This window comes from Zootoca vivipara, chromosome 16, assembly GCF_965207765.1.
Source record: "Zootoca vivipara chromosome 16, rZooViv2.hap1.1, whole genome shotgun sequence".
Lineage (NCBI taxonomy): Eukaryota > Metazoa > Chordata > Lepidosauria > Squamata > Lacertidae > Zootoca > Zootoca vivipara.
In genome coordinates, this window is record NC_142599.1 from 30,171,848 (window position 1) to 30,198,926 (window position 27,079).

General features: G+C 43.9%; 1 protein-coding gene across 14 annotated transcripts in view; it reads left to right on the forward strand.

Annotated features, from left to right (window-relative positions):
- MARK2 (microtubule affinity regulating kinase 2) overlaps positions 1-27,079 on the forward strand; it is a 117,989-nt gene that overhangs the window by 20,001 nt on the left and 70,909 nt on the right. For 5 of the 14 annotated variants that reach the window (XM_088659183.1, XM_088659184.1, XM_088659186.1 and 2 more), the window contains exon 1: positions 16,868-17,019. The exons of 8 other annotated variants lie outside the window; for them this stretch is intronic. In XM_088659183.1, the coding sequence (XP_088515309.1) occupies positions 16,984-17,019 (36 nt within the window). In that variant the 5' untranslated portion in view covers positions 16,868-16,983. Of the gene's footprint in view, positions 1-16,865; positions 17,020-27,079 lie in introns of those variants that run through there. One more of the 14 variants, XM_035098417.3, reaches the window with a different exon arrangement.

Here is a 27,079-nt window from a genome sequence, read left to right on the forward strand (position 1 = left end):
AAAAAATAGTCCGGCCCACCACATGGTCTGAGGGATGGTGGACCAGCCCACGACTTTAAAAAGTTGCTGACCCCTGGTGTAGACAATACTAAGCTTAGATGGGCTAAGGCTCTGACACAGTGTAAGTAGCTCCCTATGAGATGGCCCATCAGATGTTGATTATGAATGCTTCCTTTAACAGGCTCTGCTTAGCAGTACTTCAGTGATGAATTCCCCAGGAGGTGGCGGCAGGAAGGGGGAATCTTTACCTTAATTACTCTGATCATGTCAGATGGAGAGATGGATATTAATTGATTAGGCTCTGGGCTGGCCCTCCCTTAGCAAATAAGCTGAGGAAAGGAAACCTCTTGTGGTCTGTTGCTTCAGTTTATGACTGTCCTAATAACCTGTTCCCTGTCAAGTTTCTTTCTTTAACTGCAGAAGCAATTGCTATTGAAGCTTGTTCCTTGGTAGCTTTAAACCATCTGACAAGCTACGTCTCTGCCTTGTTGCCACAGTAGTGTCTTTGGCCTTAATGAACAGGAGGGACTTAAAATACGTACAGTGTTGTTTGAAATGGTGTGAAGACCCAGAGGGGAGGTGCCATTCTGCCTTTGGGATATTAGCATATGACACTGCCTTCTACTGAATCAGGAGACCAGTTCTTGTTTTCTAGTTCTGAAAATGTTTTCACTAGAGAGGTTAAAGACTCAGCCCTTCAGCTCCCACCAGCCTCAGCCAGCACATCATATAGTATACATGACAGTTTTTTATTCCAGTATACCATAGCGAGATTAACAGCAATAGTTAGAAAAGTCCCTAAGCAAAAATGGGAAAAGGAATGGAAATACGTAAAAGATTATCTTCGTAATGAAGGTATAGATTCCAGATGGGTGATCTGCTTCGATTAAGTTCGTACAAGATTGTTGGATTTATTATGTATATAGGAAAATTGAGACATGAGATAAGAAATTAGTTTCATAAGAGGAAAGCATAGTTGAATTTATTTGTAAATAGGGAACTGATATGGAATGCTGGGAAGTTTATTTTGTTTTATGTTTGTGATTTTTTTCTGTTTTCTTTTTTCTTTTTCTTTTTTATAAGTTTGTTTAATTTTGTATTTGCGTTGTGTTGTGTTGATTTTGTGGATTTATGTTGATTTATTATTTATGTTGATTTATGTTGATTTGTATTTTATATTGGTATTAAATAAAGTTTTTTTTAAAACAAAACAAAACAAAAAAACCACATTTGACATGAAATATTGGAGGGGTGGAAATAAAAACACTCTTAATGAAGTGTAATGTTATGTGATCATTTTTATTGGGATACTTTTAAAAGTATAAAGATAATGCCATGAATTTCTGTAACATTAACATTTAAATTTACAAAAAAAAAGACAGAGGTGCTAAATACGTTTTATCAACCCAAATAATGCATAATATGCTGACTTGCATACTTCCGAGAGTTAACCACTGAAAAACAATTGCAGTTTTGAAACTGCCAGACTTTCCTAATACTATATTTGCAGTTGACACCCATTCATTGCTGCTACTGAACTATGAAATGGAACATTTTATTGGGGTGGGGATTTCCACCCTATATCACAGGCTCAGTCCAGTTAAAAAATGGTAAGGCTGGGAAAGGCCTTTCTGTTCCTGAAACACTGGAAAGCCACTGTCAATCAGAAGAAGCAGTGCTTGACTAGAGGACCTCTGGACTGACTTTGTATAAAGAACCTTCTTAATTATTATAAGTACTGCTGACATGGGTAGCCAAAGTGGTTTCCTCCAGGTGTCAATCAGAAATATTTTAAATAAGCTGTCTCTCCCCCACCCCATTGACCATTACACGTTCAGTAAACTCCTATTAACTTGAGCATGCAGAGTTCCCCTCTTTGCTCTTCTGCTTTTCCTGTTCAGCATTTTGGAAGCTTATATTGCCATGGCTGTGTCCCCCACCACCACCCGCCAAAAAAAGTAGCTTCACAGTCCACTGGAAACCAGAGCTTGCGTCAAATAGAGCAGCAAACTCTTTAGCTACTGTTGGGCTGACTCCATTGTGTGCTGGACAGTGGGACATTGTAGTGGAACTGATTAAGCAACAACGGAAAGGGGGGCAGCGGGGAGACAGATGCTCAAAAGAACCGTAGGTTCAGAGGGAGTTGAGCAGATATTTACAAAAGATTTTTTTCAGGAGGTTTACTATTTAACTGGTCCAAAAAGGGTTGTGGGAGGGAAGACTTGGCCAACAGGCTGGTTATATATGGTCAATTACTTTACAGCATTGATTTCATAGTACTGTACCAGAGAGACTTGTGGTTTTTTTTCTGTACAAGCTATGAAACAAAGAAACACAATCCTTTTAAACCAGTGCTGGCCAACATTTCTCAGCAAGTGTACCACTAGTTCCATTCAAAATAAGTACAGTACTTGAACCACTTTTTAGAACACGTACCATCTCCATATGCAGCCATTCTCTCCCCTCCTCTACACACCCACCATAGTTCTGTCACTTGTCTACTGAGCCAAGGAAGCCAGTGGTAGGTAGAGCCAGGGGCAAAAGTTGTTGGAGCAACCAAGGCAATTCTTTCTTTTGTTTAGTGGACAGTTCCCCCCCCCAAGCATGTCTGTCAATCCATGCAAGCAATTTAAAGGAACAATCAGAGTTCCTTTTCACACTGATTGGCTCAGTGGGTTAGAGCGTGGTGCTGATAACACCAGGGTTGCAGATTCAATCCTGGTATGGGACAGCTGCATATTCTTGCATTGCAAGGGGTTGGACTAGACCAGGGGTCAGCAAACTTTTTCAGTAGGGGGCCGGTCCACTGTACCTCAGACCTTGGGGGGGGGGCGGACTATATTTTGGGAAAAAATATGAACGAATTCCTATGTCCCACAAATAACCCAGAGATGCATTTTAAATAAAAGGACACATTCTACTCATGTAAAAAACATGCTGATTCCCGGACCGTCCGCGGGCCGGATTTAGAAGGCGATTGGGCCGCATCGGGCCCCCGGGCCTTAGTTTGGGGACCCCTGGACTAGACGGTCCCTTCCAACTCTGCAGTTCCATGATTCTATGAATTGGGATGTGAAGCAGGGGTGGGGGGGTGTGGCTGGGAAAGAGGGAACATGGCCTGGGGAGAGTTCTGATCACTGGGTAAAGAGAGGCTTGAGAGGTTGCATTTGGCCTACATAGGCCTGAGATTCCCCACCCATGCTCTAAACACAGGCAGAGAACAGTGCAGGCTATAAGTGACCACAAAATAGAATACAGTTTGGTGCTTGCTCAGTTAAGGCTCTTGTTGTGTAACCAGTTGATAGAAGGTGAAAGCAAAAGAAAGTTTGTCTGCTTTGGGGGGGGTGACTTGCTCTCCTTTTTAAGTAGCACTGTAGGCTTATGTCCTCCTTGTTGACAAAGTTACAGGACTGTTGGTGTAACAGCATTCGAAGTCTCCTGATTTTGTGTTGGTAGGTTTTTAAAAGCCACATTCAAAGTCAACTCTGAATGGAGAAAGACGAAGCCTGCCACAGTGCTCCTCTCCAGGTGTGCTGCAGTCTCCCCTGCTCTTGCCCCATGGTTTAAGCATGCACGTGATGGGTCGACTGCTTATGTTTGCAGATATTAGCATACATGAATCATTCTCAAGAAACTGTGAACAGCTCTTTTTGGTTGTTATTTTGGAGGAATCTTAAGGATAGGCTAAGCAGTTATCAGATTTGTTTAAAGTGAATTTAAGCAAATAAAACACACAGGGCTCACTCCAAAATATATGTTGCTGCTCACCCCCACCCCAGTGCAGCAGTATTTTTTATTTATTACATTTATTTATTCACTGCTTTCTACAAAAAAGTATCAAAGTGACTTTCAAATATATAAAATACCAAATACTGTAGCTTATTGATCATAAAACTATATATATTGGGGGGGGGGGGGAAATGCAGTAAAGCAAACCCTTATAAACATGTTCATCCAGCAGCTATAAAAAAGGACAATTCTTGTCCCATGGCAGGAATGATAGACCTCTCTCAAACTTTTTAAAGTATGTGTGTGGAGTCAAATATTGCAGTGTGGTTTCTCTTGATGGCATGGGAAATTGATAGGCCTGTGTGTTTGGGGCATTCCTGAGTATAGAGCAGGGACAGGGGATCTGTGGCCCTCTACAACATTGTGCACTTCTGCTTCCATTATCCCTGACCATTAGCCATTCTGTCATGGGTTGATGTGAGTTGAAGTCTAACAACATCTGGTGTGCTACAGCTTCCCCACGACTAATACAGGGGCACATGATTGCTCGAGTTCATATAGAAACTACCGTACCACAAGTCCTTTGGCAGCATAAAAATGTACTGTAGTAGAAACTTTCATGGACTGGAGCCCATTTCATCTGATGCATGGGTAGGAAAACTAAGGCCTGGGGACCGGATTCGGCCCAATCGCCTTCTAAATCCAGCCTGTGGATGGTCCAGGAATCAGTGTGTTTTTACATGAGTAGAATGTGTGCTTTTATTTAAAATGCATCTCTCTGTTATTTGTGGGGCATAGGAATTTGTTCACCCCCCAAAAAATATAGTCTGGTCCCCCACAAGGTCTGAGGGACAGTGGACCAGCCCGCTGCTGAAAACGTTTGCTGACCCCTGATCTGATGCACGACCTGTTATCCTTAATTGAAAGAGAGAGGGGAAAACTTGTATGTACAGAGGGGGGGAATTGTAACCAGCAAGGCCATAAAGACCGTGAAATGCAAGAGCCGCAGTGGGTCTCAACAGTGGTAATTGGTGCTAATACAATCTTCCTAGCTTTGCTGTGCTAGTTTAGCACCTCTAGTAGGGGAGAGATCCCACAATTCCTGGGATTTAGTTTCAACTGAATGCTAGCTGAAGTGGAGAGGAGTACTTTCCTTCTGTGGGTGACCAATTTCTTGCTAGACTAATCAACCACTCCCCCAAATAATGCACATCGGTGTTCTTGCAGGCAGCCTCAGACTGGGCAGCATGTGAATTTTTTTCTCTTGAGTGTGCACATTTCCTACCCCCCCCCCCACTAGAGTGGGATATGGGACCTGAGAAGAGCAATTTAAGGAAGGGAGCTGCTGCTGCTGCAAAAGTGGTTGGGTGGCACTGCTATTTGAAATATTATCCGGACTTCCAGGTGAAGATGGCGACCATTGAGGCTGCTTTATTCTTGAGTTCCATGATCTTTTTCTAGTTTTAATTTGCTTTATGTTGAATAATTTCAAAGTGTTAAAGTCAATGGGCCTAGCAGTTGGTGTTGGTTGCCACATACAGGCAAGGAGCATATCTCTTTTACTTCTAAAGGTAAAGGTAAAGGGACCCCTGACCATTAGGTCCAGTCGTGGCCGACTCTGGGGTTGCGCGCTCATCTCGCATTATTGGCCGAGGGAGCCAGCGTATAGCTTCCAGGTCATGTGGCCAGCATGACAAAGCCACTTCTGGCGAACCAGAGCAGCACACGGAAACGCCGTTTACCTTCCCGCTGTAGCGGTTCCTATTTATCTACTTGCATTTTGACATGCTTTCGAACTGCTAGGTTGGCAATTTTACTTCTAGATTGGCACTTTTACTTCTATGTGGACTTAAAAGCCATTTATTTTAATTGGAGGATAGGAGGTGGGAGAGCAGCTCTTTTGGCTCAGTTTTAAACTGATAAACGCTTAAAATACCATCTCGACCAAAAGATACTCTGTACAGTGGTACCTCGAGTTACAGATGCTCCAGGTTACAGACTCCACTAACGTGGAAGTAGTACCTTGGGTTAAGAACTTTGCTTCAGGATGAGAACAGAAATTGCACGGGGGTGGCGGCGTGGGAGGCCCCGTTAGCTAAAGTGGTACCTCAGGTTAAGAACAGTTTCAGGTTAAAAACAGACCTCCAGAACGAATTAAGTTCTTAACCTGAGGTGCCACTGTAGTTTTAACATGGTTATTACACATGTACAGACCTGTAGTGCTTCAGAACTCAAGAAGTGCCCATTGCCTAATTTAGTCCAGGAATCTATGCTGCACTATTGTGACTCAGCAAGGGATGCAGATGTAACTTTAAAGCACTTGCAGGAAGATTAAATTGATATATCTTACATGGAGAGCCCTGGAACTTTACATTGCGAGTGTGCAAGTATGGGACTGGAGAAGCCTTATCCCAGGTAAGAGGTTTTGTTACATACTCCTCTAATGAAAGCTTAGCTAACTGGTCAACTGATTTGGACTTACTAGGAGCTGATATATACGTATGCTGTAAGGTAACCTCAGCTTCCTCCATATAATGAAAGCTCAACTAAGCATAATAACAATCTTGGCATAACAGACTCTACCACAACAGAGACTGAAACTCCTTCACTGTGGGAACTTTTACGCGACCAATGTCTCCTGTCTAAACAAACAGCAGAGGGAATCTTTAGCAGAATCGACACATTGGAAAAGGAAAATTTGGGTTTGAATGCCATAATTGGTGCACTGGCTGTGTTAGTGAAGACAGGAATTCTGACTGTAGCCCTGCAGATAAGACCTGCCAGCAAAGAAACTGAAGTTAGTGGTGGTTTGAAGGTACATCAATATGGGAATAAGTCTGCATTTGCTAAGACCCTATCAGATTCAGTAACCAAACAGTTAAATTACATCTATCAAGATTTGAACTTAGAAACCTGCTTTTAGACCAAAATGAATGCTTAAGAAATGGATTTGTGGGAGTTGTTTTCCATTCTCAACCCTTTCAGATTCAAGCCTCCTGATCATAGCTGTCAAGTTCTCCCTTTTTTAAGGGAAATTCCCTTATGCTGAATAGGCTTCCTCGCGAGAAAAGGGAAAACTTGACAGCTATGCTCCTGATAGTGGATTAGTATGCTGATAATCCACTTGCTACCATCCAAGGAAATGATCTCAGCCCATCACCTGATCTAACTTGTTCAAGCCCCAATCTGTCATCTTTTGATGGCACTCCAGATGCTTTAGGTCAGCACTCCCAAGTTTCCTGCTCTACAACGCAGACGGGAAGAAAAAGCAAATGATGGATTAATAAACCCACTTCGAAAGGTGGTGAATGAGGGAGAAAGTTCAAATTTCAGTGATGATTCTTCTAAAAAGAGGTCTGTAGGTGGTCATTCATAACTGGCCAATGAAGAAATCCAGTGGAATAATGAAAACAGAATCTGAACTGCAAGCAGGAATTCAAGGCATTGTAGGGGCTTCCCTGGATTTAGGAAATTGTTTATGTTGTAAATACCTGCGTAAAGAGGCAGTATCGAACTAAACTTTCAGGATTCTGATGTATGGGATAAATTTTGGTCTTTAATTCATATGTTTGCTGACAGAGAACTTTAATTTTAATTAAAAGGTTGTCCAAATACGCCCACCCAATGGCATGTTAGATATCAATCCCCTCTTTTTACTAGAGCAGGGGTGGGAAAGCCCTGTTGTTGTTTTTCGGGAGGAGGAAAGTCAGTTTTGGGGGGTTCAGGTCATACGTAGTTGAGCTTTTTTCCAGGGAGGAGGGAATTCCCATTTGGGAGGGGGTCAGGGCTTTTTTAGGGGAGCCAAAGTTGTTGAGCTGGGGAGCCAGCAATCTGCCAGTGATCTACCACAGATGTCCAGTGATCTACCAGTAGATCATGATCTACCTGTTGGACGTGCCTGTACTAGAGAAAGGGAATTGCAGTCTGGAAAAGGCAATTTGAGAAGAAGGAGCAAGAAGTTCTCAAGCCATAAGACCTCTGCCTTTGTCACCTATCCTAATAATATCCAGATAAGCTCCAGTAGACAAGAAAGAAAGATTCGTTATACAGTATTGGAAGAAATATGCCAAGGTTTGAAGCCCCCAACTCCTATCCTGCTAGCAATCCAAGATAAGCCCAGGTAAAGGTAAAGGTACCCCTGACCGTTAGGGTCCAGTCGCGGATGAACACTGGGGTTGCAGCGCTCATCTTGCTCTATAGACTGAGAGAGCTGGTGTTTGTCCGCAGACAGCTTCCGGGTCATATGGCCAGCATGACTAAGCCGCTTCTGGCGCACCAGAGCAGCGTACGGAAACGCCGGCCGGAGCGGTACCTATTTATTTACTTGCACTTTGACGTGCTTTCGAACTGCTAGGTTGGCAGGAGCTGGGACCGAACAACGGGAGCTCACCCCGTCGCGGGGATTCAAACTGCCGACCTTCTGATTGTCAAGCCCTAGGCTTAGTGGTTTAGACCACAGTGCCACCCGCGTCCCTGCTGGCAATCTAAGATAAGCCCAGGCCTAATGTTAATTATAGAAAAGCAAATTATGATACCTTCAGCTTTCCTCTAAGATACCATAACTGACTAGAAAACATCCAGAAAGGTCTTAACATTCTTTCCTGGAACCTGTGGGGTTGGAATGATAAGAAGGCGGATAAGGATTTTATTCATATGCTCCAGCAACGTGATATAATATGTTTGCAAGGGGCTTGGTCACACATACATACCCCCACCCCTTTACAGGGTTATAACTCTTTTAACCAGCCAGCGCTTAATAAATTTCAAAAGGGTTGAGGAAGTGGGGCTTGGCTACTTTTATTTACTGGTATATCACTTGATTTGGCAGGGGGAGTTTTGATAACAGATTTTGGAATTCAAAATAATTATCTTTTGTCAGTAGAAATTAAAACTGAATTAGGAATATTTTTTCTGTATAAACATCTACCTTCCCTCTACTAATAGTTTGTCACTGACCACCAAGATTTGATCAGCTCTAGCATCTTTACTGGAGCAGATCATTCATAAAGTTATACAGCATTTATAATTTTTGTGGGGATTTTAATGCCCGAATTGGAGCAATTGCAGAAGGTCTCTTGCTGCTCTTTAGGCTTAGACTTGGAACATATATTCCTAACCTCACATTGTTATTTGGACAATAAATAAGGACCTGAAATTGTTGGTTCATATTCCAACATAATTTATATGTTATTCACAGGAGTCCTGTGAATACAAGTCTACTCAAAAACAGGAAAGCTGAATATACAAAAAACCAGTGACAGGCATTGGGACTAGCAGTAATGAAATGGAGGGAAGACAACATTCTGGGAACTGGTGGCCAGGGGTTTAAATGAAACAAAATAATCACAGGAAGACTCAATTCCTGCCTTTAATTGGGTTAAATGTTTCTCCAACATATTTGGTGGTTAATAATAATAATAATAATAATAATAATAATAATAATAATAATAATAATAATAATATTTATACCCCACCCTTCCTGGTTTAGAAACCGGGCTCAGGGCGGATAACAACAAATATAAAACATTGATTAAAAATGACTTAAAAACAGCTTAAAAACAGCATAAAATACAAACATCAATGTAGCATCGCCAGGGCTAACTGGCCAAGTTAGTCCTGCTAAGGCCAGCAAGGAGACCAGGGAAGAATTTTAATGTGGGGACCCAGAAGGGTTTCTTCATTTAAAAAAAGGGGGGGAAGGGAAAAAGGAATGGAGGATCAGGCTCAATTGAAGGCCAGGCGGAATAACTCTGCCTTACAGGCCCTGCAGAAGGAGATCAAGTTCCACAGGGCCCTAGTCTCATGGGACAGAGCATTCACCAGGTCAGTGCCATCACTGAAAAGGCCCTGGCCCTTGTGGAGGATAATCTGGCTTCTTTAGGGCCCGGGACCCTTAAGCTGTTATTATTCGTGGACCTTAGGGTCCTCTGCGGGGCATACCAGGAGAGGTGGTCCCGTAAGTACGAGGTTCCTAGGCCGCGTAGGCCTTTAAAGGTCAAAACCAGCACCTAAAATCTGACCGGGTACTCCACCGGGAGCCAGTGCAGCTGGTAAAGCACTGGGTTAGTCTGGACAATCACAGGTGCCAGCAGTATATCCCATTTTAGAGACTAGTTATCTGATCAAACTCTCACCACTTCCTTAAGAAATTCCTTTAAAAGGTAAAGGGGCCCCTGACCATCAGGTCAAGTTGTGTCCGACTCTGGGGTTGCGGCGCACATCTCACTCTATAGGCCGAGGGAGCTGCTGTTTGTCCGCACACAGCTTCCGGGTCATGTGGCCAGCATGACAAAGCTGCTTCTGGCGAACCGGAGCAGCGCACGGAAACGCCGTTTACCTTCCCGCCGGAGCGGTCCCTATTTATCTACTTGTACTTTTTGATGTGCTTTCAAACTTGAGCTACATTTCCAAATCATGCCCTCTACAGTCTTGGATGGCTGATAAAACAAGGCCCCATACGCAAACAGACTGTGTGTTAGTAGTCAACCTCACTCATTATCAGTTAGCCTGCCCCTTGTATAGAGATCCAAGAGATTGCTTTCTGAAACTTGTTCATAGGGCAAGCAGGCACACCCCAGCAGAAATGCTTCAGTTTCTTTTGAGAGACACTGTTCTTGGACAGTGTTCTTGAAGCTACTAACATGCGTCTGACCAAACTGCGGGAGGCAGTGGAAGACAGGAGTGCCTGGCGTGCTCTGGTCCATGGGGTCACAAAGAGTCGGATACGACTAAACAACTAAACAAGAACAACAATAGGTTCATAACACACCAAGTGGCCCTCTATACACAGGCTACAAAAAATAAAAAAGGAGTTAGATAAAATAGCTATAAATTGTTGTGATGATTCAGAGATTTAATCTGAAATCAAGCTGGATTTAAGTTTGTTTGTATCTTTGGTAACTTCTCTCTTACATCATGGATGTTAGCAAATTGGATTTTAAAAAGGCAAAATAAAGTTAGAATTGGAGCTAAGAAAGATGCAAAAAGCAAACTTTAGTAATGCTCAGGAACTTGGCAAAGTTTTTTTAATGGTTTTTTATATTATGGATGTATGCTCTGTGTTATTTTAATTATATTGCCTAGTTAGTACAAGTTTGTCATGCCCTTGGGCTAGAACAGTAAACTTATTAACTTTAAAATTTGAAGTACTTTCCAGCTACATCATGCTGGACTTCTTCAGGAAGGACTGCAGCTTACTGAAGGGGTAGGTGGCCTCTTGTCCTTGGGAAACTTGCAGCCCTCAATGCTTACTATACGTGGTTCTCAAATTAATTTCATAAGTTCTATGCAAGTGATCAGGCCAGACCTCTGGCAAGAGCAATCTGTTTCTTTCCTAGCACCACAGTGGACAGGGAGGAAGAGGGAGAGAAAGGGAGTGGCAGAAAAAAAGAGAAGTGTGTGTGCGTGGGGGGGGGGGATGCTCATTTTTGGCTTGCCTTAGGCAACATGCAGCCCCTGAGAAATTTTGTGCGCAGTGGATTGTTGCCTTCGAGAGAGAGGGGGGAAACAGGTTGTCCTATTGCTTGATGCTTTTCTGACAGGCGCTAGCCGGTGCTAGTAAGACTGGTGGGGGTCCTGTCCCAGGTACTTGGTCTTGGCAAGACCTATGCAGAGTTGGTGTTCAGGCACCCTCTATATACTGGGACTGAAAGGTTGCCCACCTCTGACTTGGTAGTACAGATATGTGTACAGATATGCATGTTCAATATGTGCACAACCGTGCCGTATTATCTTTTATGGCTGACTAAAAAGGAGCCCTAGTTAACTGGTTTTCATATTTTTTAAATACCTGTACTTTGAAAACCTGCAGATAACACAGACCATCTTAGAAGGATTCTTCATTTTATATTCTCTGTTGCCTTCTCTACAGTGACGTATGAGTGCATCAACTTGAAACAGCCTGCTTCAACCTGGTACCCTCCACTCCACTGATCATTTACATGTAGTTTGGCCAGTGGTTGGGGAATTTGTCCTAAACATATGTAGGTTACCAGGTTGGAGTTGGCTGCCTCAAGAAGGTATACAGTTTCCCTCGGAACTACTTATTCCTCAAATGCAGAGGATTGCTCATATTAAAGGATTGCTCATATTAGTATCGGTTGGTTAACTAATTACCAATTAATTAATTGTCAGGGCTCTCTCCCAATTTAAAATACAAAGAATAAACTTAATTGACTGATAGCCCTACCGGTAGTAATAACCAACCCTCTGTGCTCTTAAAAATGGGGACAGAATGTAGATGTAACCAGACTTTCAACCCCCTCCCTCCCTTCTTGCATTCTGCAACGTGACTGTACAAAACCAGGGCTGCCAGTTGCAGCTGCTGCTTCCAGAGAACTGCACAAACACCTTCATTTTTTAAAAAATCCCTGGGCAGATGGTAGGGCTTCTCAGAAGCTTCAACTCCTTTGAAGCTGAACACTACTTCCATTTATTATATATTAACATTTTTGTTTTGACTTTCTTTTGAAGGATCTCTGGGTGGCATGCTGCTCTTGCCCTCTGAGGTAGGCTGGATTGAGAGATAGTGACTGGCCCAAAGTCACCCAGTGAGCTTTATGGCTGACTATGGATCTGAACCCGAATCTAGTGCTCTGTCTGCTGCTTGCACCTTGAATAGAGTGAGTTAGCTCTTTAGGAAATGTTAGAAGCAGTGGCAGAATTTCCCTTGATAAAGAAAGAACACATCTCAAAACTTGTCTGTCAGTCCAGCCATTGGGTACTTTTGTCTTGCTTTGGTCTTGATTTTTTAAAATCCTTGTTATTACCGGTAGTGCTACCTGTTTGCCCTGAGCCATCTAGATCCATCAGCAGAGATTAACACGACATGGCTCAGTTTTGAAGATATTTCCTTAGCCTACGCTTTGTTTGCTTGCTTGGATGGGCAACTTGAAATTTCCCCTTCACCAATTACTTATTTGGTCTCTTTCTGCACCGCCACCCCACCCACATCTCTATTTCTTCAAAAGTAGTGACCCCCCCCCGCCTAGTTAGCAGCTGTCTAGCTGGGAGTTGAAACTTTTCACTCAGGGTTCCTGAAAGAGGGGCAATGTGGCCAGTGCTTCTAAATAGTTTTGGGTTTTATTTTTGTTTCAAAGAGAACCATAGCAGCATGTTCTCCCTGCTTGATTTGGACACCTTTTTCTCTCCTTGGTTGGGGTAGGGGAAGGACAGAAATGGAGTGGAAGTGCAGCTGAGCCCTTTATACAAAACAAGATGACAGGCAGAGGGCACAGAGTTCCCACCCACCAGGACCTTTGCCAAAGGCTTCCGTATTTGGATCCACTTCCAGGTGTTCTTAAAGGCCCTGTATTTAAACAAGCATGGTTGGTTGCCAGCTGGAGGGAGAGGGGGACCTCATGGAATACTTGCAGAAACTTAGGTGCATCAAAACACAATACCCTCCAAAACAAAATGTACAAGCAGAGGCAGGACCCCTCCCTCAAGCTCCCTTCCAATAACCATCCTGGATGCTTGGATGCACAAGATCCTGAAGTGACTTGATTTTGATAGGTTGGAAAAATACTTTTCCAGCCTCTCCTCACATTTTGTTCAGTGTGTCTGGACCAAGGAAGCAGTGTCAAACTGTCTTGCTTCATCTTCTTCCAGTTGCTGCATTACAGTCCAGGAGACTTGGTTGCCCAGCCTCTGTTTCCTTTGAAAGTGTGCAGATATTGAGGTTTAGGAACACACCCATGCCCCCCACCTCCTTACCCCATATGTCTTGCAGAAGTCCTCCTGTTCTGTCTGCAAACTGTAGGCAAGGCTGGCTTCTCAAGGATGGGGGCCCAGAAGCTGCTTTAAGACCCTGATGTGGTGAAAAGTGGAATAAAGTCTGTGTTCTACGTTTATAATTATATTTTATTCTCTTATTAATTATGCTGTTTTAAAAGTTCATTTTATATTTGTCTTCCTTTAGTAATGTTTCTGTCACAGTTTCCTTTTGAAATTTTATTTTATTTGCTGCGTTGACCTCTCTATAATGTTTTATTTTGTTTCCTGTTGGTTATGTTGCTTTGAATGTATAAGTTTATGTTTGACTTTCTTCAGTAATGTTTTATTTTGGATTGTTTTATTTGATGTTTTAATGTGTTGTAAACCACTTTCAGGTTTTTTCCTAAAAATATAAAGAGGTATGGAAATGAATAATAAGAATTGTTTTGTTGTTGTTGTTGTTGTTGTTGTTGTTGTTGTTGTTGTTGTTAAAATAAATGGGACGTGGCTTACGGAATTCCCTCCCTGAAGAGGCATTCCTGGCATGAGCATTATTGTCTTTTGGTATCGGGCACAGATTTAAAAAAAGATAAATTTCATAGACTTTTTAGGTTGTTAGTTAGACACAGTACAGTTTATTATATATTTTCATTTAGTATTTTTGACTTGCTTTTGCATGCTGCCCTGGAAGATTTGCTGAAAGGGGCAGTGTATAAAAATATCAGATGAATAAATAAGTTTGAATTGTGTCTGTAGCAAGTCACTGACACAGCCTCTGTGGATGCAGAGAGCTCTTTCCCACCATCCGGAACTTTAGTGGAATTAAATTGGAGCCATGCGAACCCACCCCGCTCCCCTGCAATCTTTTCTTCTGGTCCCAACCCCTCCCCCTGCTGCCAGCTGTTTAAGCTGATCTGTAAAGAATGCTCTTTTCTCTGGTTTGTAGGCTTGGATTATGCAGCTCTTTAACCAGCTCTCTTCAACCCAGCAAAAGTAGCATGGCGGTGCAGGGGTAGAGGGGAGACCTGGCAGAGTCTGTTGCCCTATGGTAGTTGTTTCTTTTTCTCTACTCCTCCCTTAAATATCATTCACATAATGGCACTCCATATAAAGAGGCTAGGAAGTGGGTGTAAGGTACCTGTAATGGAGGTGCCCAACGGCTGTGGGTAGTAATATACAGATGACTTACTGTAAAAGATTATGGGACAGATTAAAAACAGGAAAAGAATCCTTTAGGAAACTGAGAGCCTTTTGTTACATACCAGACTCCATTTTAACTGTATGGAAATGCTAGAGAAGGCGGCCAGAATATTTTCTAACTTCTCAGGAATTGTAGACATTGTCATTTGCTTTAAATTTATTTTGAATCTTGAGGAGAGGATATAAATGACACTGGCCATTTTTATTTATTTATTTTATCATGTCTTTTTATATACTTTCCTATAATGAAAGATAGATTTTAGCTCAGTTGGTAGAGCATGAGACTCTAAATCTCAGGGTTGTGGGTTCAAGCTCTGTGTTGGGCAGAAAGATTCCTACATTGCAGGAGGGGGGGAGCCAGTGTGGTGTAGTGGTTAAGAGTGGTAGACTCGTAATCTGGTGAACCGGGTTTGCATCCCCGCTCCTCCACATGCAGCTGCTGGGTGACCTTGGGCTAGTCACACTTCTCTGAAGTCTCTTGGCCTCACTCAACTCACAGAGTGTTTGTCGTGGAGAAGGAAGGGAAAGGAGATTGTTAGCCGCTTTGAGACTCCTCCTCCTTCCTCGACACTCCTTCCTCTTCTTCTTCTTCTTCTTCTTCTTCTTCTTCTTCTTCTTCTTCTTCTTCTTCTTCTTCTTCTTCTTCTTCTTCTGCTAGATGACCCTTGGGGTCCCTAGAAGTCTACGATTCTATGAGAAGAAGGCTACCTCAAGACAAAGATGGCTTAGTAAAACAGACCAGGGGGAAACTCCAGTTTCAGTGCATGAGGAGTACAGTCTTCTCAATAAATTCATAATAGGAAAAGAAATAATGGGTCTGCATGGGTAGGTAAGCTATGCAGGAAAAGTGGGGGACATTGATTCTAACCTGATTTTAAACTTTCCTCCCTGTTCACCTGGTGGCAATTTTTTACTTACCACAGGTGAGTGGCTTTATCTACATTTCTATCTAGATTTCAGTCTTGGTACCTCCTCCCTCACCCCCCTCATTTGGGTTACAAGTAAAACCTGAAACAATAATTAAAATTGCAATTCAAGATAGAAACAATGCTAGTTTATGCAGCACTGAAACAAGTGTATTTTTTCACCTTGCTGGAATGCAATTAGCAAGGGAGGTAGGCTGCCCTCACTTGAGAAGACCTTTATGAGCTATTTCCCCCCTCTTTTTTAATTGCATCTTTTTAACTTGAGCCACAATAGGTTTTTAAACCGGCTGTTGTAATAATCCTGCTGCTGCTATCTGGCTACCCACCTCAAAGTGGGGTTGATTGTTACAGTCAAGGACAATGTGGGGAGCAACATATTACTCTTGGTGGGCTATTCACGCATGCGGAGTAGATGAAGAGAATATCATAGTTTGTTTATAATGTGCTTTTAAATTTTTTTATGGCTCCACATACTGTATATACAGTAATGTAATTCTTACAACACCCCTGAAAAGTGGCCCTCCATTCTGATTCAGAGCTTGCATGGCTTCTACTGATGCAGAGATGCAGAGGTGAGTGTTATCAGCCACAATCACTTAGTGGTATTACCTGAAACCAACCCTGGATATAGAATCAGAAGCACTATAGAACAGTGCCTCCAGTAACCATCCCACTATAGTCAATGACAGGAAAAGCTGCTTGGAGATCATGTAAGAACAACCAGTTTGCACTTTCCCTGTTCTTCTCTCCACAAAAGCAATCCATCAGTGCAATGGATTTTATCCCAGTGAACCTTTCCACAGCCTTTGATTCCTCCCCCCACCTGCTTGTTTTTCTCCCCTTTGAAACAATACTCTGCTACTACTCCCCCTCCTTCGCACAATTGTTTTTTTCTGTGGCACTCTTGGCCCTGCTAAACTTCTCCTGCATCCTGTTTTACCGCTGCAATATCAACTCTCTCCTTCTCGTGATATTTCCCAGCTGCGTCTTCGTTTCGCTGAAGTATTTGTGTCAAGGTATGTTAAGTTTCTGGAAGCAAGCCAGTTTCCCCCTCCCCCCTCCCGTGTGTTTGTGGGGGGTGGGGTTGGAGTGCAGAAGGGAGATAACTGTTATGGGGTTTCAGGTTTTCCTGTGTGTAGCTCTTTGTATGTTCCCCAGATATCTCACAGCACATCTGCGTTAGATGTGTGCTGCCAAACAGCAGGAAGCGTTCTCTAAAATGCCAACAAATCTTTCCCCTCTCCATCCACTCTGCACCTCCCTCCCTCCTCCCTCCTGCTAGTCTGGGAGGGAGGAAGAGGCGGGGCTAGTGCCATACACAGGGAAGTAACCTTTCAGTTCCCTTGCAAGGAGTAGGACAAACAGGAATTGCTGGCCCATGAGAAGTGCCAGCTAGCCTGTCTAACAGCTCCCCATGACGGCTGCGATATGGAAGAGAATTAATGGGCTAGTGAGTACCGGGCAGGAGGGGGAGGGAGTTGAGCAGCCAACCACAGTCCCGGTGTTCTGGGTGGGGTGTGTGTGTATGTGTGGCATCTTAAGCTGCGCTTGTCACTCTCATAACTACTCTTGAGAGCCTTTGGGGGAATGCCGGGAGGTGCCTTGGGAGCCTCCAGCCTCTGTTCATTGCGGGGAGAGCCCAGTTGATGATGGTGATGATTACCCAGGCTTGATGGAGAGACTGTGAATCTGTTTCTCTTCCTCTCTCTCTTTAAATTGTTGTTTAAATCATGTTAACTCCTGTTGTTTGGTTGGAACTCCTTACCTTCCCATAAGTGATATTTGAAGCTTTTACTTGAAAACCCAGTAAAAACAGAGTTTTTCTCCCCCTCTTGCGTTTATTTCTTTGGATCTGTAGCTAAACCATGCTATTAGGCAGGGCTGTTTGCACTTGGAGGCAGGTTTTCTGCTGGGAAAGTAATTTGTTTAAGGCCAGTTATGCAGCCCTGTGAGGAGTAGTGAACATGTATCCAACTTGGCTTTGTTTTCTTTCTTTTCCCGTTCATGAAAACATGCCAATTTTACAGTGCTTTATTCAGAACCTGGAATTTGGAGTGTGACTTGCAAGTTTTGAAACACTAGTGAATATTTCCATGGCAAAAGAGGGGTGTAAACAAGTGGACAGGGACCGTAGTAGTGTTTGGAAGGGTAGAGGCACAGCTTCATGTCATAAATGGTGGGGACAGGTAGCAATGGGCACAGAAACACTGCTTCTGAACGTTGCAGGGGTTTGGGGGGTTGGGGTTGACACTCTTTGTTTTCAGGTATCTGCAACGTTGAGGACTACAAACTTGCTGCTTTTGTTTGTTTGCAAAAGTGTTAAAATTGACAATCGGTTGAAACTGGGGGGGGGGGGTCTCAGGAGACAGTACTCCTGGGCAGAATTGTAGAAAACAGACTTGTTGGGTGAAAAACTTGAATGAACCCTGGAATATTGTACACAGATCTCTAAATCAAGAAGCTGGAGCCATCTAATGTGTGTGTCTGAGCAGTCCTGCTATTAATGGTTCCTTTTATACCGCAGCTATTTTTATTGATGGCATGTGCACTACAGCTCGGCCAGTAAAGCAGAGGTGCCTGGGGTTTATTTTGGTGTCATTGAATAATCTTCAAACATTTCATCGCCCATTTCCTCCTTGGCGTAGTAGAAAACTTTGGCAAGTGGGGGGGAGCAGAAGTACTCTTGTTTAATTTTTTTAAAAAATTAATAATGTTCTGAGGTATCTGTGGACCACTGGTGATTCCTGAAATGGCTCCGTTAGCTGGCAGGAGGTCTTGTTAGAAAGCTCCCAGCTTGCTTGATTTTTTTTAAAAGTGTGTTCCTAGTCCTCAGGGTTTCAAGCACATATTTTTCTCAGAATGCCAAAAGGTCACAAATATAGAACCAAATGCAAAGGAAGCCCAAATTGCTACATTTCTAAAAGGAGCACTTTTTAATTGACAAAACTGGGTTGTTTGTCTTCAACGTTACTATGCCAGAATTCCCTGTTTAGAGAGGAGAACTGAGCTGAGAGTATGTGACTTGAGTGTATGTTTCCACGCAGAAGGTCCCCAGGAGCAGTCTATAGATACTGCTGGGAAACACTCGCTGCCTGAAAACCTGGAGAGCTGCTGCCAGTTAGTGTAGACAATATTGAGCTAGACAGACCACTGGCTTGACTCTGTACAGTCATACCTTGGGTTGCGACCCCAATTCGTTCCAGGGAGCCGGTCGCTCCCCAAGTTCGTTGTAAACCAAGGGGCTCTTCTGCGCGCGCGCCGTGAAACCCAGATGTAAACACTTCCGGGTCTGCGGCGGTCGCAAACCGATTGGTCGCAAACGGAGGCGGTCACAAACCGAGGTATGACTGTATAAGGCAGCTTTCTTGGTCCAACTAATTGGTTGCACCACACTCTTTTGTTTGTGGATGTTTTGGCACTTGGGATTTCTGATTCTATGACAAGGTTTTTGTTTTTTAAAAAATATTTAAGAGCTCAAATTCTTCCACATTTTAGTGTACATCTTTAAGAAGAGAATTTGTTCAGAGGGCTTGAACAATTTGCTTATGTTAGAAATCTGAATTGTAAATTCAGATGCTCTTAAATATTAGTGGGATCCCTGTCTTGTAGGTGAGTAGCGAGTGCCTCAAATACAGCACGACTCATTGGCCTGTGTATCATAAGCAAATTACCTTTTTATGTCTGGCTACCTGGTTGTTACTTTCGTTTTAGCGTTTAAGCCTTTGATTCAGGAACTCTTCATGACTTCCTGTCTGGTGTATGATTTTCTTCATTTAAAGAAAAATGCTTCGAAGTGTCACAAGGCACCAGAAGCTGCATACTATCTGCTCAGAAAGTTTAGAAATACTTCTCAGGTACTCATTTACATTCCTTTATCATTTGCTATAGAGAACAACATATCCCATTGGCTCAGTGATGGAACATGTTTGCAGTGTTAGAAACTGAGATATGAAAGCTAAGAGCTAAATGGCACCTTAGACCTAGGTTATGGGCGCTACAACGGAATGTCTAGGGACACTTTTTCCCTTCCACTCTGCAGTTTTAATCTGAAATCTTAGGCACAGTACTGCGCCCAGAGCTCAAAAACTGCTTGCACTAATGAAATTCCCTGTCACAAAATGCACCTAGAACAATGGGAATTTCGAACACTGTGTGTTTGTCACATGCAAAAGATCCCAGGTCCAATCTCCAGCATCTTTGGTAAGACTGGGAAATGGTTCTTGCCTTGAACCCTGGAGAGTCACTGCCAATCAGTGTAAACTAGGCAGTGCTGAGCTAGATGGACCAATGAACTCTCTGTAAGGTACTTTCCTATGTTCCAGGTCATATTTTGATACTGATCTTGGATGTGTTATACAGTAGCTGTGTACTGCTGTTTGCCATCCCCATGTTAAATGTGGTTGAAAGTGGCAGTATTCATACGAATATAATAAGAGCCTGCTCAAATATGGCCAGTGGCCCATCTGGTCCAGCATCCTGTTCCCACAGTGGCCAACCAGATGCCTATGGGAAACCTGCAAGCGGGATCCAGCAACTGCCTCCGACCATGGAAGCAGAGCATAGTCATCATGGCTAGTAGCCATCAGTAGTCTTCTGCGTGATACTATGCATCCTCAGTGAGAAAATCAGGAATAGATGGTCAACTTCTTTGAAAGACAGCTTGTCCACCATTGCAGGAGTCCAGCAGCAGTGGCTGCATTCTCATGTAACCATGACTTGGTGGCACTACATGGATGAGCTCAAGCAAAGCATGTTTTTCTTTTTATTGGTGTCATGTAAAAAATATCGGTGTCATGTTTGGTTCCAAGGTTTAAAGCAGGGGTCAGTAAGGTTTATCTTGCCTGGGCTAGATCGGTCCGGCGGAAATCCCTCCTTAGTCGGATCGCACCCGCCCACAATTTTTGGCATCTGCGCGTGCTCAGATGCACTTTTCGGCATCTGCGTCTGTGTAGACATGATTTTCGGCATCTGTGCATGCGAAGTCACAATTTTCAGCTCCGCGGAAGCAAGTCCCCGCACCACGCTATGCCAGTTCAGCGCAGTGCAAGCGGGCACCTGATTTCGGAGGCAGCTCATGGGCCAGTCAAACAACCTCCATGGGCTGTTTCCAGCCCATGGACCCTAGGTTGCTGACCCCTGCTTTAAAGCAAACAGCAGTATGCTTTTTTTCTATAACAAGCCAACTTCAAACCATGGGTTATGAAGCTGGTTTTGGTTTTAAATTCCTGGTACAAAGATAAGGCCAAGCTTGAGGTTCTTTAAAAACTGAAAGGAAACTCAGCAGAAGTCTTCCAGCCACCTGAGAGGAGGTGAGGAGTGCTCTGGGTCTATGCATTGCTTGTGTTAGTTGAGTCTCGTCTACATAGCCCTAAACCTTGGTCTAGTGTTGCGTGCAAATGTGGGCTGTATAGGAAGGAGTGAGTTGGGTGTTCAGTCAAAGATTGTGCAAGGAGGCCCCACATGAATGGAGTGAAATGTCAAGACATAGAGCATGCCCCAGAATCTTCTGCTGCTCTGTGCAGAGGTGTGTGTTTCCAGATCGCCTGGTGCAGAAAAGGTAAGAATTTCTTGGAAACGGGTGGAATAGAACTGTTCTTTCTCACGAATGCTTCACATCAGCTGCTGTGACTTGCTGTCATGCTTGACCGAGAAGGAAGGAGCCCATCTGTATACCCTTGAGGGCATAGGAGTGGTGTGTTTGCATGAGAGTTAAACTGAAGTTTGATCTGCCCATGCTCATCGCCCATATAAGGTTTGGGGGGGGCTGGGCATTTCCCCCCTTCTGGCAGCCATCCAGGGAGCAGTTTGAAATGGAGTTGAAGAGGACAATATGGCTGATCCTAGAAGGAAGGACGTGTGTGACTATTTGGGATGGAAAGGGCAGTTGATGGCACATAGGGTGGAGTGGAAACGGTAGCTGTGAGAGAGGGGAAGCAATGAGCTGTGCAGACTACTGAAGGCAGAGACCAGGGTTGGAAGCTTTCCAGGCTCATGGTTGCCTGGGCAGCTAAAAGAAATTGTTGCTGGCACTTAAGAATTTGAAATATTCATGTGGGGCTGAGGATGTTTCTGAGACTCAGCCTGCACACTCCAGAAGTTTTCTCCATAACCACAAGCGGGAGGGATGTCCTCCTTAAAAGAGAGTTGAATGGCATTAGCTTTTATTTTATTTTTAGTGGAGAAATCATGAGTGGGTTAATTCTGAAGCCTCTTGAGTTCTCTCTATTGCCTTGCTAGCATTCTTTACTCCCGACCACATTATCTTCAGCGACATGTTTTGCTTCTCAACAACTTTTGCTGCTGCTGTTAGCAGGGACTTGAAGGTCACAGGCTCACGCTAGCCAGGAGAGCTCTGCAGCAGTGTCATATTCTGTGATGACCATCACGTGGTGGTGAAAATACGGGTATTTCATATAAGATGGCTCATTTCACATCACCTACCCAGATCCCTCCCAAGTGGCACCCCTTTGCCTTGTAAACAAGTTGCCCCAGAGCATGCTCACTCTGGCTCATAAGTGGCTCTTATCTTTAAGTAGAGTACTAGTGTCAGACTTTGAGATACTGCAAATCTTTTGGCCAGTTAAAGGCATCCTGGCGGAAGGCTGGAGATTATTGCTGAAATGTGACTGAATAGCACAGATGGCTTTGGGGGCTGTGGAAAGTGCCTTATCTGCTGAAGTTAGTGAATGCATATTTGATATAACTTTTAATAATATGTGTATGTGTGTTGCTGTAGTGGGTTGTGTGTGAATATCTTTTTAAAAAAGCATCACACACCTGATGAAACCTGTTTCTCATCCCATTGGTGGGACAGAGAGCTAGCAGCTACCCAAGTTGCCTAATCTATTTATGTCAGAGTATAGATTTGAACACAGGATGCTCTGGCTTAGATTCTTAGATGCTGCCCTGTTCTGGTAGCAAAAAGCAGTGCTACCAATTGAAAACCTCAGTGGTACACAGCCTGTCTCATTTCCTTGTGTCTCGTTGGTACTAATTACTGTGCAGGCACCTTCTAGCAGAGCACCTTGTTGCTCCTGTTCTGTGCAACATGGAAAAGCACTTGTCTTGTGTCCCAGATACCATGGTGTGTGTGTTTGTGTCCATGTCCGGAAAGCAGATGGGGCAGTTGTGGTTCCATGCCTTGGAGCGTTAATGGGGAATAATGAGGCTGCTTTTCCTGAGAGCTATAAACAACTGGAAGCCACTGAATCTATTCTCTGGCACAGTCTGCTGCATGACTCTCTCTTTTTTTTGGTCTTGGATTTATTTTTTATTTTTATTTTTTTGGCCCACTTCCTAATTGTGCTTGGCTCTGTGGAGTCCCTGGAATTGCAGCATAAACCCTGCTTGGCTTGGCTTCACAGTGAGATGGTGAGCAGAGATACTTTTGGAGCATCCCAAGGTATGTGGTGCCTGCAGTGCACCAAATATGTTTATGTCTGCAAGATACATTATCATGAAACTGCTAGGAGGCATAGCTGGGTGATACAAGGCTGGGCATGTGCTCCAAGGTTAGCTCAGACTTAATGAAACTATGGTCCATCTAGTCTAGCATTGTCTCCTTTGACTGGCAGCAGCTGTACAACATATCAGGTGGGGGTCTTCTTTGTTACCTGCGACCCGACCCATTTCACTGGAGTTGCTAGAGAGTGACCCTGTGTCCATACATGCTAGAAGTCATGTGCCACGCTTCATGGTGTTATGGAAGGTACTAGGATTTTCAAAGAGCAACTATTTTAGGGTTCTATCCTTTGCTCTGGTCCTCAAGAGCTGAAGGTGCTAAAAACCCAGAGTTTAGTAGGCAGATGATGCCTGCCTTAAGAGAGGGGGGGGAGGGACTCTGACTCCTAACAGTTTTGTAACTGCACTTGTACTCCAAGTCTCTTCCACCATCCATTTTTAAAGATGCATGTTAATCATTGTCATTGCAACAGAGAAGGTGAAATCAGCCATTTGAGAGGAACTAGAAAGAGCTTCTCTTTGGGCATCATGAGGGTGGTTGCCCTTCACGGACAGCCATTGCTCCCCATTGATTTCAGGGCCCAGTTCTTCTGCCAGTACTTTTTCCTTCCAAGTGCACTGTTGATCACTTAGAGGGAACAGCTTAACCCAGCTTTGGAGTGATAGTCTCACATGAGCTGTCTTCTGTCTAACCAGCTGAATTTTCTTTTCATCAGGTCAATTAGTACAATTTGCATTGTTGATCTCAATATTGTCTCACTGGTAATCATTTGGAACTTAGATTATTGGATTGCTGGGTTCCTTTCTGAGCTACAAGGGTGTCTGCTTGGATTCCACTGCATGTCTGCCTTGCTTTCATGGTGTTCGGTTGTGTCATTCTGCAACATTTAATTTTTAGCTCAATAGCGTCTCCTTGATTGTCCCACATTCAAACAACAAGGGCACATTGAGAGGCAAAGTTGGTGGGCCACAGCTATGACTGTAGAACCTTCTCCTTCTACAAGCCTGCCAATAAATACTTTCCCGGACAGTTATGCAGGTTTCTTATTTGGGCTGGCATTAAATAGCCAGCAGTAAGCAGGTATGGACTAAGTTTAATGAGGTGGTCTGTATAGTCTGACTCTTTTTATTACTGTTGTATCTTGGCCCAGCCCTTGGGAAATAGTAAGATGGACTTTGGAACATAATAAATAAACATTCACAAGCTAGTTCTGTTTAGGACAGGAGTGGGAAACCTGTGGCCCTTCAGATGTTTCTATTCTTCTGCTCCCATCCGTCCCAGACAGCCAACTGTAGGGGATGATGGGACTTGTAGTCCAGCAAGATCTGGAAGGCCACAGGTTCCCTATCCCTGCTTTACAGGCACAAATGACTGACACACATGTATGGGCAAACAATCTACTGAAAATGTGCAGACCTGTTTGTAAGGCTAGTTAGTTTTATCAGCCCACAGCATCCATGGAAGTTCCAGAAAGAGAAAGTCAGATTTGTTGCTGTTTGCTGCGATCCAAGGGAGAACTGCAGAGCTGGCAAGCGGCCTGGTGTGCAGTTAATCTTGTGGCGCATACAAAGTTGTCCATCTCTCCCCCACCCCCCCTCTATCTTCTCAGTTAATTTCTACAGTACTGGGGTCTTGCCAGCTTAAACGTAGAACCACTTAACCACAGAAGTAACAGTGTGCATAGCTATAAATATGATGGCTTGAACTGGTGCCTAGTTGGGCTCCCACCCTCCCCCCAGCTTAGAAGCATTCATTCCTTTTGGCCTTGTGTGAAAACACCAGAGGTCTCTAGGCCTGTACCCAAACAAAGGGGTTGAGCCTTACGGGCATATTGCCAGGCTACTGGTGATGGGGTAATAAAGTCATAAGGCCAACAGTTTTTGGGTCAAAAAAAGGGCAGCAGGAGTGTCCTGAAGGACAGCAAAGCCTGGGAACAGCTTACCCAAAAATATCAGGGGCCATCTGAAAAATTCCAACAAAAATGCTTTCAGGCATTTACTGTATGTAGCACACATCAAATGCTCAGAGCACTTAATATGTTTCTCAGTGATCCTTTCAACACTAGAGCAGTTTTATTATTTGGGGTGGGCCTTAGCTCAGTGGTAGATTTACCTGCTTTAAACATGGGACATTTGCCATGCAAGTTCTCATGCCTTCAGTAGGACTGGGTGCCAGCTTATGCAAAAGATCCTGGAGAGCTGCTGCCAATTAGATCAGGCAATATTGGGATAGAATCAGCAACCAGTGATCTAACTTGATTTAAGAAAGCTTCTTATATATATTGCATATATACCATATGTAATACAGTTGGAGGGCTGAGGCTGACACCATAGTTTTGAACATAATAACAAATCATGGTTTGGTGATATGAGAATGAACCTGAAAAGAGCCTCAGGCTCTCACCCTCCCTTCTCCCTTTGCACGCTCTCTGCTTAATCTTATGCACACCACAATTTGCTGTTGTGTTCAAGCTGATAAACTCTGGTTTGTGCTTGTGTTGCAAACCAGGGTTTGAATCCGGACCTTCAGGGCAAAGGCAAGCTGTAGTTTGCAGGTTTGGCTATAACAGCATACTCTGACGTACCTGTAACTGGGAAGGAACTGTTTAAGCAATCCTGAGGCCCCTCCCAGGCTTGTTCTCATAGTAGCACCAAACTGGTTTGGCATTACCTCTAAATTGAGCCAATGATTCTGTGGACGAGTGAGGTTTTTACACAGGGACTTCCTGCCCCTTGCTCTAAACTGCAACACAGTTTCTCAGAAGAGTGTGTGTGTGTGTGTGTGTGTGTGTGTGTGTGTGTGTGTGTGTGTGTGTTTGTGTGTTTGTTTTAAGAAACTCCCAGCTTGGATGTCCTGGTGTTGCTTTTGAGTTCAGTTATAGGCTTGAATCTTTCCATATTGCCTTCCTTGAAGCTCTCTCTCTCTCTCTGTGGTGGGTGGTGGTGGTTAATTGAGCACAAAGGAGTGGAAGAGGGCTTTGCACAAATAGGGAGTTGTCACTCTGGTGGGGAGTGGTGGGGAGGATATCTTTGCTGCTTATCCTCTGGCGGCAGAGCCCTGGGCGAGGAGGTACTGATTATGCAGGGTGAGTCAACAGATATTCCAGACAGTTGTCTCTGCTTAACCTGCCCTCCCTGAGGTAACCTGTCCTTATGAATTGTGTATCCTGCAGCCAGATTTCATTCAGAGGTGTTATATTCTTATTTTAGAGGCTCCCTTCCCTTCACCTCTAGGAACTGATCAGCCTAAGAGTGATGCCATCTTCAAAACATATGCAATAAAAAAATAAGATATCCTCACGTGTGTAAGATCATTGGGGGGGGGGTGTTGCCTATTTTTGAACTACAACCTGTGCTCAGAAAAGTAGGTGCAAGTTAGCTGAAGGGAGATCAAGCTCTTTATCCAGCTGTGGTAGTTAGTACAGCAATGCTTAAATGGTGTTTAATCCACATTACCTGGCCTTCAATATGTTCCAAGGTTGGGACACAGAAAATGAATGGGTGGAGATCAGGGAGTTGGAGCTGGATGACTCTGGAGAGGGTCCTAGAGAACTGGGGGAGGAGAGCTGGGACCATATAAAGTATTCCTCCCAGGGGAAGGCTCCAGTGGGCTGGAAGGTGAAGAGTTGGATCCTGGGAGGGACTGAACACACTGTTAGAAGAGCGTTCTGCCTGCAAGACGCTGGATGGATATCCCAAGTCTAATGCCTCCTACAAGGGAGCTGCCTCCAGCCATTGAGGACATCCTCCTTTCTGGGAACGCATCTGAGAGTCTAATGCCAAGCTGGCGCTCTCTCTTCCCCCATCTCCAAGGACTGGCAGTGTCATTGCAAACAAGCAAAAAATGAAAGGCACAAATACAGGATGGGAGACACCTGGCTTGAGAGCAGTACATGTGAGAAGGAACTAGGAGTCTTGGTAGACCACAAACTTGACATGAGTCAACAGTGTGATGCAGCAGCTAAAAAAGCCAATGCAATTCTGGGCTGCATCAATAGGAGTATAGCATCTACATCAAGGGAAGTAATAGTACCACTGTATTCTGCTCT